At 42.7% G+C, this 14,563-nt stretch overlaps 1 protein-coding gene across 1 annotated transcript in view; it reads right to left on the bottom strand.

Moving 5' to 3' along the window:
* Positions 1-61: 61 nt before the first annotated feature.
* Positions 62-14,563, bottom strand: part of SH2D4B (SH2 domain containing 4B) — a 108,255-nt gene continuing 93,753 nt past the window's right edge. Inside the window, exons 7-8 of the mRNA XM_014526282.2 lie at positions 5,614-5,834; positions 62-448 (exon numbers count right to left, since the gene is read on the bottom strand). Of these exons, the coding sequence (XP_014381768.1) occupies positions 356-448; positions 5,614-5,834 (314 nt within the window). The 3' untranslated portion in view covers positions 62-355. The remainder of the gene's footprint in view (positions 449-5,613; positions 5,835-14,563) is intronic.

The following is a 14,563-nucleotide window of genomic DNA, read 5'->3' as shown; positions in this document are numbered from 1 at the left end:
AAATACTTTATGAATATATACAATAGTTGTCCTTGTTTGTCACACTGTATTTTAAATTCTGGATAGAAGTGAACAAGCAAAATGTAACCATAACTGTCAATGCTAGTTGATCACCACTCCTAAAACATATCTAGGGATACTGTAGTCCACCAGTATTCATCTATAATTAAAATATTAGTGATATAAATTATTTCTACAAATCAGGTTAAATAGTAATTTCTCGGACTGTTTAATGGTGGCAGTTTGTTGTCCACAAAACTAGTGACTGAAAATTTGATCATTAGCATACTATTTATCAGCTTGAGTCTTACTATTTTAACTATGCATAAGGTATTCACTGAAGTCCTGAAGGCAGTCATTCAAATAAGGGACTATAGTCTGGTGGGTTCCTCCTCTGTCCACATGGTTCCAGTAGTAGTTCCCCACCAGAGGATGTGATGATTTCTTCCTGAAAAGACAAAAAAGATGTTTAAATGATCATGCATTCAAGACTTCCCTTGATCTCAGAGAGAAATAAACGCTTAACTGAAAAGAAGACACCCCCCACCCCCATTCAATTGTAATAAGGACCTATCCTCTGGGCGGGAAAAGAAAAAGATTGCTGTAGCCCAGGGTCTATATTATAAGATTATTATTTGCAAACCTAGTAGAAACATAAAAGGGTATCTGATAAAATATGCACTGAGATCCTAGCAACGTCTCCTTTTCCATCCAGGTTCTGGAGTTGGCTAGGCAAGACCAGTTCTTTTTCATCTCTATTTGGATAGGGCTGGTACTTTCTCTTCCATACAGTCAGGGAAAAAGAACTTGCCAGAGATAGTCCAAAGTTAGTCCGAAGTGAGGATGATATAAACACAGTGCATCTCATCCCAAATTAGATCCAAGTTTTGGGCCTGAGATTTGCAAAAGAGACCTACTTCCTATTGAAAAACAATAGGAATTTGAGTGGCTGATTCCTTAAAAGTCCATTCCAAATCCTCACTTTGATCCATGGTCACTGTGTTGGGATACAAATAAATATGGAACCTTCCTTATCATATGAAAACCTCTTTGGAAATTACAAGAAAGTAGAAGCAAATGTCTAGTAGTTCAAGTTGATTAAAAGCAGTCAATAATATGACACTATATATTGACACAAAAACAAATGCTGCTGAGTCTAAAAGTACATATGAAGACTAGACTGGCTGGTATCATATGGATTTTTGTGGATGCAGAGCTTGATAATTTCCTGCCATGGTCTAAATATCCCCTTCACCCACAAGCACCCCCCTCCCCCTTACACACATGTTTAATAATCATTAGCTAATGTCTTCAAATCAAGACCAGAATAGAATACGGAAATAGAAACAACCCTTATTAGTGCCATTTTCTCTTTAGTTTCTTTGGCTGGCTCTGAATTCTTATAGTACTTGTTCTAGTCTTAGCAATTACAGTAAACTTCAAGCTCTGAATATAAACAGAATCCACCTACAGTTTATCTTAACCATGACAAAAGACCAGGAGACTCCCTGAAGGAGTTTCAGCTAAGACAGAACTAGGGCAGGATCTGGAAGAGATTCTGTTAATTTCCACTGCACTGCCTTCACAACCTCTTGCATTGGGTAGCTGACTATTAAAAGGCTGTGGAGTGCTTGACAACACACTTCAGAGGAAAGGGCAGACAGAAAAGCTTCAGAAACAACCATGTAGGAGACAGGCAAGGGACAGAATACTGAATTGACTCTTACCAGCAAATTGGCCAGCCTTGTGTATGGCTATTAAGCTAAGTAATTAAAATAGAATTGTGTGGTTACCCTAGAGGAAAAGCAACTTCTCTAATAAGCTTGTCATAGCTAGAACTATTGCCTTTATCATCCAGGGGCAGGGGGGAGCAGAAATATTTTTTCTTATAAATGTTACTAAAAGACATTTTGCTTCTGACAGGTGCCGCAGTGCTCTTTGTAGGTGGATAGGCTTTCTAAGGTAGCTACTGCCTATGAAGAGCAAGGAGGAAACAAGAAATATACAGGCATTTTTTTATCACACTTGGCTGCCATATGGAAACAAAACTGCTGCAGCTAGTGCTGAGATCTCCCACAATGTCTACCTGGACTCTTCAAGTATTTGCTGTGTGACTCTTTTAAGCTCTTCTCCTTCTGACAGGGCCTAACCCTGAGTCTCTCTCTCTCAAATACACCAATCTAGGTGCTGCTCAGCTCTGTAGGAGACATTACAAGGAGATGTACTGAGTTTGAAAAAGGTAGTCTGGATGGAGACTTTCTCATATTATAAAAGAAAACTCAAGTGTTTATGTTCAACTCCTACCCAACGTCTACCCCCAGCAAAGGCCGCATTCTGCTACCTTTCCACACTTATCTTGTACCAGTGGATAATGATTTTATGTAGCTTGGTTCAAGATTTTTCTATATGATTTGAATCAGTTTTTGCTTCCTTAATGTAGTTTTAAGTCCCTCTTTTTACCACTTCCCTAGGGGGACTAGGAATCTGTATCAATTACATCTAGGCTAAATACAGATGGTCAAAAAGCCCAAGGTAGAAGCAGTCTAAGTTTCACATTTTACTCTAAGTGCCCTAGGTTAGGTCAGGAGTGAACAGAACAAACATTCAGCCTTTGGTAGATGGGGCTGCCAAGCCCAGCCAAGCAGCTGGTCACCCATGATGGGCCACCACGGCCCTCTCTCCAGCCCCTCCCCCCAACCAGTGACCAGCTGTCAGTGGTGGCAAGGGGCAGGGAGGAATGGAGGCTTCTGCCCCAGCCCCAGCAGACCTGAGCTAGCACAGTTGGGGGAGCCTGCCTGAAAGGGGCTTTCCCTCCACTGCCTGGTTCAGCTTGCCAGCACAACTCCTCTCTACAGCCATGCGCCCCTGCCAGTAGCCAGCTGTCAACACCAGCAGCAGCGGCAGAGGGGGACAGCAGAAGCCCCTGCTGTGCAGACCCAGCCCCCAAAACTTGAGCCAGCACAGCTGGGTGTGGGGTACTGCGTGGACGGTGCTTCCCCCTTCCCACAGCCTGGCACAGCTGGCCAGTGCAGCCCTAGGTCTGGACACCCACCTGTGGCTAGCTATCAGTGGCAGTGGGGGGGTAGGGAGAAGAAGAGGCCACCTCTCTTCAGCACCCCCCTCCCAATGTGCTGGCTCCAGTCTCCAGGGGCCAGATCCACATGGCAGGGGCCTCTGCTCCCCACCTTCCTCCCCCACTGCTGCTGACAGCCAGCAAGAAGGGTGGGGATGGAGAAAGGAGCCACACTGGCCAGCTGGGCCAGGGAGCCCCTGCCTCATGGGCCCCCCGACCTGGGCTGGCTCAAACTGGGACCAGGGCCAGGTGGACCCAGCCCCCTCCCTCCCCACCACTGCCCCCAGCCCCACAACCTGCCACCAGCTGGCTCTGTGAGAACCTGTTCAGCTGGAGCAGGTAAGACTAGTACTCTACCTTGTGAGGGAAGGTTAGTCGGGTCTTGCAAAGCAGCCTGGGATACCAGGGGACTCCGGCCTAACTTGAGTTGCTAGGGGATCTGGTATAGAAGTTTGATAAACTGATCTAACCTAAATTGCTTAACTCTCATTCTACATCCATCCAGGTCTAGCTTAGACTGTGTTCTACATTTTTAAACTAGTCTATATGCACTGCATTTCTGTACTGTTCTGGATTTAGATTGGTTTTCTTTGATTTAGATACAGTTTCTTTGTAAAGTCTGTACCTGTCCCTAGGTAAAATTCTGGGGAAATTGGTAAATTTATTTTTAAAAATACAGTTTCTGGGAGTCAAAATTATTCACAGATTCAGTTCATATCTGGTATGTAGGTTTTACCAAAAAAATGAAAAAAATCAGAAAATTCAAATTCTTTCTTTTGACACATTTTAATCCTCATCCATTTTGAAATAGTATTTTTGCTTTGAAATGTTGAACATAATGTTTGCATTATGTTCAGGTAAAAGGGGAGACAGTATAACAGTACAGAGATAAATAAAACAAAATGTTTGTTATGAGACACATGAAACATATTCAGCTGAAATAAGCCACATATGTATTTTTGGCCACCAAAAACCAAAACAAAACAAGTCATTGTTTACACAGCTATTCACTATGCATTCAAATGTTCTTATGCATAGTGTTACACTCTGACTTCTCTCTTTCTCTTACTCGGAATATAAACTCCTTGAGGCAGAGACTGTCATGTACTGTATAGTGGCAATTACAACACACAGGCCAAAATTCTCCTGAACATGAAATAAAGGCAAACCTAGTGAGCTAGGTACAAATGTTTCAGATTTATGCAAACACAAGGTAACAACAATTCTCTCTGGTTATTCAATATATAAATAAGGAATAATAAAAACATAAGATTTAATAGGAAAATTAATAGCATGTAATTGTATAAGTGTATATTTGTGGGCACATTGACACAAGATGCTATGTCGCCACAGCAACGTGCTAAAGCAACATAGTGTCAGTAGGCAAAAACCATGATGCTGCAGCTATGTCGCCATAGTGATGCACTCCCTAGCGATAGCATGTTGCTATGGCAATGTAGTGGCTAAAAATAATTCCCCCGTTGGCACGGTGAAGTAACAGCTGTTATTGCGCTATCATATAGTACTTCCTACAGGAAGTACTAAATGACAATGCAGTTACAACAGCACTGTAGGGGCACATGTAGATGTGCTCAGCATGTAGCACAATACTTGCATCTCAGGAAAGGCTTAGAGGAAAGACAAGGGATACTGAAAGTAGAGGAATGAAAAAAGCTATTTATATGTTGTATCAAAGAAAAGCAATAAAGTCGTATTTGCAGAAAAGATGGAGAAAAATATCAATAAAACAACTATGAAGCAAAGATGAAAAAAATATAGGAAGAGGAATGTAAAGGAGGTTACAGAGGGAAGAGAAAAATAGTATGGATGAGAAGTAAAGATTAAAGCAGGATTATAACTGATTGAGGTGACATAGGGAGAGACAAACAAGAGAATAATATGTGTCCTGACTATAATGGAGCTGTTTTTTGGTTACAGGCTGAAAAACAGAAAGCACAGCATTCAGGCAAGCTACTTCATGTCTACCTAGAGTTTCTATGACAAACTATTTTACAAATGGGGTTTAGGATAAAATAAGAAAGACCAGTAGTTCACATTTAAAATTGAACCAGGACTATTTCTTATTTTACAGCCTTTTTCATTCCCATTTGGGTCTGCTTCTGCACTTGATATCTTTGGGAACAACATCTAACATGCTGAAATACTATTAAAAGCACTTTCTTGTAGTATCTTCAGTCCAACTTTGCAGACCAAAGAAGCTCAGCAAGCATTAGCTCTGTCAGTGCCTATTAGTGCACCTTTTTTGTCCAGCAAAGCATAAGAAGCAGGTTAGAAAGGGACATAAATATATACTGAAGATTTTGAAGGAAAAAAAATCCTTCTGATTCACTTCACTAGTGGAACAAACTCTAAAAGTGTATATATAAAAATGGACATTATGATGACATGTATTATGGTACACGTAGATTTCTCTTTTTACTGTTTTTTCTGTTTTTCAGTTTGATTCCAAAGTACATGTTTCCCCTTTAAATTATTAGTCTACAGAGGTCATGGATTGATCTTTACATATCAAGCGATACCTTGTGAAAATCAATAAGATCTGTGAGCGTTGCATGCCGATTGGGATCTACCCCCAGGAAGCTGTAGAAATCCCCTGAAGCATCCACCAGAAAGTGCTTGAATCCACTCTGTTGGCGATAAGATAAGGCGTAGCCCCAGATTTTCTCACTGACTCGTACCAGAAATGCTCCTTCAGACTTGTTCATTAGCAACTCTTCAGCCTCCTGGCGGCTAATAATACCTGACAAGAAGAAAAAAAATATATAGTGGTGGATGATAGGCCTCGGAAAATTTTAGTTTTCTGAACATAGCACAGACGCTGTCACAATCTCAGTCTAAAGAACAGTGGTACACATTTCTGTTACTACTCTATTTGTGAGTGCACAACATTATTATGCATGAAGTTTGTGGGGGGGAATAAGTGGGTGGGTATATTTCTTTGCAATGGTCTCATATTTACCATAGTAAATCTATTTCTATTAAGACAGATCCTTAATAAATACAATAAAATAAAACAGATTTATGCCGAAGAGTACAAATGAAACTATAATGAATAAAGCCTCTCAAATGCTGAAATGTGGATAGAGGCATGTTATGTTAAGAGATTACTGTTTATAGGAGTCAGTAATTATTAGCCATCTTTGAAGAAAAGCTATGAAAGAGTTTTGATAGAATACTATAAGCTTCAGTTATTAATAATTTGGTTACTTATTATTATTTTCCTCTTATGCTATTTGTCACATTTTACCCGTCCTCATCTTTCTAGTAAGGTTGCACAAATAAAACTGATGGATAAATGAATAATATAAAAAAGGTCATTTGATCTCTGGATACAGTTTCTACATCCTCAACCATCAAAAGAACAAAGGATACCAAACTAACTGAAGCACTGGTCCAGGAATTACAATTCCTATATCATGGATACTCAGCTATTATTTTCAATAATGATCTAATTTAGCAACAAGAAATATACCTTTGATCTGATCATCCCAAAGTTGTTTTATAGTTATTAAGATGCACAAAATCAGTGCCAGAAGTTCTATGTTTACTATTATAGAAAGGTAAATTGGGCTACAAACAGACATCTCATTTATCTCAGGAAAAAACACTGTGAAGTGCAATCATTCAGATGTCCATTGTCCTGGGACAAATTCTAAAAAAGTTTATGAGATAAGACGTGCTAATGGTTTGTCCTGGGATATTCAGTGCATCTGAACAGCTGTCCTGGGATTGGATTATTGAATTAATGGCAGAAAAGTGGCAAAGAATTCAGCTGCTCACTATACCCTGATTGGAAGGGTGATGTGTAGACATGCCAATTCTGGCACCTTTCTGTTCCAGGACAAAGATACGCACAACTTGTCCCAGGATAAATGCAAGGTCTGTTCCTAACATTGAAGTACAGTGAAGTTAAATGAATTGCCAGAAGTTATATAGCAAAGTAGCGGAGGAATTGAGAGGAGAACACTGACTTGCAGTCATTTCTTGGGAACATTCCTATTGAGATAGAAAGGAATTGAAGATCAGTATCCCTTCACTTTTCTCTGCTTTTAGATTAAGATTCCAGTTTGATTAACCCCTCTGATTACTGTTATCTCTGAAGACACAATGAAAAAATTCTCCAAAGCATAGAGGGTAGCTTTGTGCCAAATTTGTTACCCAAAAATGAGTTAAGTTGTGAGATACTTATGTGTCACCTACTGATACTAAACTGCTTCTTTGCTAGAGCAGGAGAGTGAAAGATTGTCCCAGGAGTTGCAATATTTCCAGCACCATGCTTAGTTGCATGATAGATTACTTCCCTTGTGAGATTTCAAACCCACCAAGAAGACTGAAATAAAGTGGGGATAAATGTCCAAAGCTGTTAGGTAATTTGCACATTTTACATCTCTATGGAGTTTTTACGATGTATTTTGTTCCACTCAGTTTGGAGAAATACTCACTTTCTTTAGAAAACAAAGAACCCTTATAATCTCAATCAGGAGCCCAGAAGTGATACTTGTGGGCTCATGAGATGGCACTTCTGTATGTGGACAAATGGTGAGATTAGGACTGGCCACATAGCTGAACTATTCCCCTTGCCTTCCACTTTGGGAACCTGGGTCAAGTTTGTCCTGAGGAACTACATGCCAAATGAACTTGCTTAAAAAAAAAAGATGCTGAATTAAGCAATCCTGAAGAAAACCATGTGACAAAGTAAAGTATCAACATCTAATGCATGTGGATTTCTCAACTCTCTTCTCTGGGAACAATGATGCCCACTTGGAACAATTTTCCAAACATTCTCAAACCATCAAGTGTCAGTTGAAAAAGGGAACAAAGTATGATGATTAGAAAGCCATGCAGTTAAGTGTATTAGCAAGAGTGTCACCAAGGCTTTACTTCATGCAGTCTCATGGAAATATTTTTATGTTACTACAGAATGCTACAGACACTTTGTGGCTCTTTGGAGTCCTGTAGTTTGGTGTTACCCCTCCTTTTTGCCCCACCAACCAAATGAGTAGTGTGGAGTCAGTCCATGGATCTGGTGCAAGCCAGATTGAGCACACAGGCAACAGAGCAGGCCCACCACCCTAGCCTGGCCCCAGGCCCAGCCCCATATGTTCCAGATCAGGCCCACCACCCCAACCCTGTGCATGCCAGATTGGGCCTGCCACCCCAGCCCCAGCTCTACACATGCCTGCCACATCCCATATATGAGGCCCTGTCATCTAACCTGCAGGGCTTGGGAATTTGGCAGTGGTGGAGTGGAGGTAGCGTTAATTAACATAATCTACTTAGACTTCAAAAACGCCTTTGACTTGGTCTCCCATGAAGGCCTCATGGTTAAACTGGGGAACTGCAGCCTCAACAAACTCATGGTCCAATGGCTCAGGAACTGGCTCCATGGTTAGGTCTAGAGAGTGGTAGTCAATGGAATTGTGTCAACATGGTTCATTGTGAGCAGTGGCACCCTCCAGGGCTCTGTATTTGGACCAGTACTTTTTAACATCTTTATAAACAATCTGGACTCAGGTATAAGTGGACTGGCTAAATTCATTGATGATACCAAACTATGGGGAATTGTGGTCACACTAGAGGATAGGCTGGTGATTCAGGTCAACCTGGACAGGCTTGCAAGGTGGGTGGACCAAAACCTGAAGGCATTCAACACTGAGAAATACAAGGTGCTCCACCTCAGGAAAAACATCCACATCATACCTATAGGCTTGGCAGCACTACACTTGCTAGCACCACGACCAAAAGGAATTTGGGGGTCATGATTGACCACAAGATGAACATGAGCCACCAATGCAATGCTGCAGCTGGCAAAGCAAACAAAACCTTGGCTTGCATCTATTGATGCATCTCAAGCAAGACCCAGGAAGTCATCCTCCTGTTGTACTCGGCCTTGGTGAGGCTGCGGTTGGAGTACTGCATCCAGTTCTGGCTTCTGCACTTTAGGAAGGACATGGAGAAGCTTGAGAGATTCCAGAGAAGAGCCATATGCATGATCAAAGGACAAGAGAACAAGTCTTATGAGGAAAGGCTGAGAGACATGGGACTCTTCAGCCTGGAAAAGCAAAGGCTCAGGGGGGATTTGGTGGCAGCCTATAAAAATAGGGGTGTGCACCAGGAACTGCGAGAATGTTTGTTCACCAGGGCACCCCAAGGGAAGACAAGGTCCAACAGTCACAAACTCTGGGAAGACCGTTTTAGACTGGACATAAGGAAAATCTTCTTTACCGTCCAAGTTCCCAAAGTCTAGAACAGACTCCCCCCAGAAGTGGTGCAAGCACCTACTCTGGACTCCTTTAAAGCACGTTCAGATGCTTATCTTGCTGGGATCATTTGACCCCAGCAGACTTCCTGGACCTGATGATCTTGTGAGGTCCCTTCCAGCCATAATGTCTATGAAATCTATGAAATTGCCACTACTCCCCCACCACCAAACTTCTGGCCCCCCTTGGACTAGATCACATGGCTCTGGAGGCTGCATCTGGCCAATGGACTGGGGGTTGAGCAACCCTGCTATTGTTCACATCCACATAATATTATAACTCAAATGAATGAGGCCACAGTAAGAAGTACTGTCTGCCTTTTGAGGGGGCACTGTGCCTTGTTTTTATCAGACTTACAAAACAGGCAGTAAGCATATGCATATATGCATGTGTTTAGAAATGGCAGTCAAATGATCAACTATAGATGTCAATTAATTCATTTCACAAAACCAAAAGCATATTGTTGAGGAAGAGGAAATAGTGCTGGAAATGCTCCTATCCAAATTGTTAACAATAAGTGTTGCCGATCAGTTCAAAGGAAAGATCATGCCAGTATGAACCCATGTTATTATGTAAAGCTGATTATTAAAAATCTGATATAGATTTTTAATATCAGATACTGTGTGCCAAGAATCACATGAAATGGATTGTGAAATCAAAGTATTTATTAAGGCACACATCCAAAGCTCTATAAAATTGCCCTAATTTGAATATACAAACAAAAAGATTTAACAGTGATTACACTGCACATCCTCTTTCAAACAGTTACCTCTATTAGAAAATATATAGATCTAATGCTCTTGTCATAATTTCACAGCACATAATATTCCAGTGACAGATAGAAGTTTATTCTGCTACCAGGCTCTCCAGTAACTCTCCAGTGACTATACATTGCTGGAACTAAGCCACTATGCTGATAAAATGTGTCTGTGGGAGCGGCAGTGGTTTTGGTTAAACTATCTCTGACTAACGACAGACCTACCTAGGACCCTGTTAGCATGCAACAAGAACTGGCAATCTGACAGCTTTAAAGCAAGGGAAAGTAAGATGTTCTGTAGAGAACAATAAAATGAGGATATTTTTGGATCTGAGTGACCATCACTATTAGACGTATAGCACCAAATATGTTTAGCATCAGTTTGTTTAATCCAAAACAATCTGTCATGCTGCTTCCAACTCCCACCAGTGGAGTGAAAACACTGCAGGCTTCCACATGACACTATCTTCTTTGCCAAAGCTTCCTTTTGTTCTTTGGCCCTTGTGTCATTGAGTAGGTGAGAAATGCTACATTGTTTATGGCCAAGTTCTTTTTTGTTTTAATTCTCCTTCCTCCTAAAGATGGTATAATAATTATCAGCCAGCTGCTTTCTTCACTCTCTCTCCTGATACTGTTAATAGCTCTGAGAACTTCATCTTTATTTCTTACCTCAATCTTATTTTATTTTTTTAAGGTTCAGTTTTTCACCATGTGGTAATTAAAGCCATGAAAACCTCCCTCCACCCTTTCAAAACATTATACTATTCTCAAGGCAACAAGAAAGAGAGTGGCACCACTCACTCCTGAGACCACTATTGTGAAATAAACAACATCTGTGAAAGCCCTGCTTCAACATTTAAAACTGTTTGAACTGAAGTCAAGAAACTTTGCTTTCCCCAAGGCTCTACTAAGAGGTTTACAATCACCGGTGCTTTTATTTGCGCTGGTTAGGATATTAATTGGAAATATTATCTGGAAAGGAAATCTCTGATGCTTTGAAAGCTAATTTCCTGCCCTCTATAATTCTTGCTAATCTCTTTTAAAACCAAAACAAAGCAAAATAAAAAATACCAAGATTCTCAGCAGTGCAAATCCACTGATTTCAAACTACAGTGTATTGTACTTACCTGCATATTGGATACATTAAAAAATTTCCTGAATGTCACTCTCAATTTCTGCCTATGACTTCACTGAACTTGGGTTCAAAAAAAGCTTGTGTTCTCTCTCTATATATATTTGATTTAGGTAGTCTATAAAAGTGCATACCTACCCTGACTTCTGACTGACTTCAGACTAACATAGCCAACTAACTCTCTTTAGCTTGTGACAAACATTGGTTATCTCCATGTTAGTTAATTGTATAAACTCTTGACATGCATAGCATCATTCAGCCCCACAGTTGACCCTGTAATGTAATTTTACTCCATTTAAATGCATGGAAAGGATGAAGGTGACTCAAGTGTCAAAGAGCAGCTATTACAAGCCTTGAAATTGCTAGGAGCCACTTAGCTTCTAGGTTACTGCTAAAAATGAGAAGGGCTGGCCATAGCCACTTTCAGGGCAGCTAATAGCACAGTACTGACAATGCTGTGTAGTTAATGACCATGACTTAAATTAAGATCAGTTTATAGATTCATAGATTGTAGAGTCGGAAGGGACCACAATGGATCATCATGTCCGACCCCCTGCCCCTGGCAGGAAAGAGGACCGAGGTCAGATGACCCCAGCCAGGTGACTATCTAGCCTCCTCTTGAAGACCTCCAAGCTAGGTGATAGCACCACCTCTCTTGGAAGCCCATTCCAGATCCTGGCCACCCTTACTGTGAAAAATGTATTTCTAATATCTAACCTAAATCTACTCTCAGCTAGTTTACATCTGTTATTCCTAGTCATAGTTTAGCTTAGTGTATATCTTGGGTAAGGTCAGAGATTTCCCCTCCCCTTCAATCCTAAAACTGTGCTCTTACACACTGAGGGTGCATACAGTTGTTTGGAGAAGTTAGGATGTTTGGGGAGGTAAGATAACGTTAAAAATGGCCACCCAATCTAACTTAGTTCGTCCAGATGAAGACATAGATCCTTACTTACGTCAATCTAAGTGCAAACTGCCCAGGAAGGTTAGATTACTCTAAAAAAGGCTGACTCAATCTAACTTAACCCTACCTCTGAGGTAGTCTAATTTAGATTGGGTTGGCCATTTTTAGACTGATCTAGCCTTCCCAAGCTTCTTTACAGCTTCCAGTGCAGCCTCAAGGCTGGGAAAGCCCAGCCACGGGGCCCAGCCCAGGCTGCACTTTTCCTACCAACTCCCCCGGGACCAAGCTATTTTTAGCCCCTCCCCTTACCCTACCTCCAGGCAGACAACCCTCCCCCCCGCCTCCCCATGGACCAGCCACAAACTCCCCATCCTGCGAGCCACTCCCACTGCCAGTTTTATCAGTGTTCACTAATTTTGGGAATGGAGGAAATAAGTCCCAGTGGGGAGAAGGGCAGGCAGAATGAGGGGGTAGGTTAGCTGGGAGCGGGATCAGGGGAGCTAAAAATAGCCCCTGGTTCCTCGGGGGAGAGAGCCCTCCCATCCCCCCCAAGCTTCCACACAGTCCTTGTGAGAGCCACTGATCCTGCCAAGCCCTCCTGGACCCCAGAAATCTCCCCACTAACCCCTCCAATTTTGATTTACCTTAGATCAGGTAGCCATTTTAACTTGCTCTGACCTCCCCTTAACCTACCCAAACATCAGTACCCAGCAAGTCTGAGGATCTGGAACATAGTATCGAAATCAGTAATCTTTTCAAGTAAGCTCAGCTTTACCAAGCAGGGCTGTGCCGGACTGCTCCTCGGGGTGCAGGCCCTCAATATTCCTGCCAGATGACAGGAAGCTGGTGCTCTCACCTGGAAGTGGCACTGGGTACAGCCCGCACCCAGCACTGGGAAGATTGGGGCCAGCGGCAGCACCAAGTTTCCCAGCATGGCCTGCGCCCAGCAGCAGTCCCAGCTGGCAGCAGCAGCCTCCTGTCATCCAGCAGGCAGAACACGGACTTGCCCGCACCCCCAGGAGGGCTGTGGAGGCTGTGCTGGACTGCTTCTGGGGGTGCAGGCCCCCGATGTGCCTGCTGGATAACAGAAGACTGGTTCTGCCACGTGGGGCAGCCAGGGCTGTCCCTAGGGAGGGGCAAATCGGGGTGACCATCCCAGGCCCCATGCTTTGGGGTTGCCCACAGAGTGGACATGGTGACTCTGCACTGCTCCTGCTGACTTCACGCCTGTCTGCTCACTTCCCCTCTCCCCCAACCCCCACCAGCACTACCACCAATGATGGCGGGAGCTTCTTTGCATCCAGGAGGTGTGGGATTGGGATGGGTCGCTGCATGAGCTGATTTGCCCTGTGTCCTGCACCCCACTCAGTTCAGCTCTGTTGCGGGGCTTGGGGCAAATCAGCTTGTGTGGGGACCTGCCCCCAACCCGATCCCACATGCCCTGAATGTGAAGAAACTGCCACCACCATTGGTGGTGGCTCAGGCAGTGGGAGTGGGGTAGCGTGGGGCCGGACACAAAGCTGGTGGCAGCAGCACAGAGTCGCCACAGCCACTCCTCCCGGAAACATGGGGCCCCCACCAAAGCATGGAGCCCAGGATGTCACCCTGATCTGCTCATGCCTAGGGATGGTCCTGGCTGCCGCTGGCCCCAGGTGGCAGAACCAGCCTTCTATCATCTGGCAGGCAGATGGGGGCCCTGCACCCCCACGAGCAGTCCGGCACAGCCCCCACAGCCTTCCCGGGGGTGTGAGCAAGCCCCGATCCGCCTGCCAGATGACAGGAAGCAGTGCTGCCAGCTAATTGTAATTCTGCAAATTTAATGTCATCTATAGGACATTATAGGAGAGAATCCTAATACTTTGAGAATGTTAGAATCACACTGCAACTAAAGGGGCCGACTACTGCTTTAGGAACCATGGTTTAAAATCTTGTCACTGTAACTAACTTTAGTATTGAGCTTTAACCATTATAGTGATGAGAATATTCCTTTCAATAGTACCAAAAAGATTCCAGCTGCAGACCGCCCATCTTCATACAGCTGGGTAAAAGACAAATGAAGTGTATACAGATTTATTAGTATAAAAGGAGTGTATCCAAACTAGAAAACACAGAAATAAAAGAAAAAGAGATAGAGATGATGGTCTACCTACATGATTTCATCTTAGACTTACATGATGTTATCCACATGTGCTATAATTTGCAACCAGCATGCATCTAATACACTGTGTGAACTGCAATTCACAGGCCTTATGGCAGTATATAATGAAAGACTGAGAAATCCTTTACTCTGAATTGTTTCATTTGCATGACTTAGTAAACCCCTTAGCATTATAATGTCTTTTTATTTACATTATATACACCCAGAAAATGCACATTATCACTACACAGCACTGAATTATTTTGCTTTTCAATAGTG

Source organism: Alligator sinensis, unplaced genomic scaffold (genome assembly GCF_000455745.1).
Source record: "Alligator sinensis unplaced genomic scaffold, ASM45574v1 scaffold616_1, whole genome shotgun sequence".
NCBI classification, from domain to species: Eukaryota; Metazoa; Chordata; order Crocodylia; family Alligatoridae; genus Alligator; species Alligator sinensis.
Note: the sequence above shows the minus strand (reverse complement) of the source record. Positions and strands in the feature narration are given on the sequence as shown.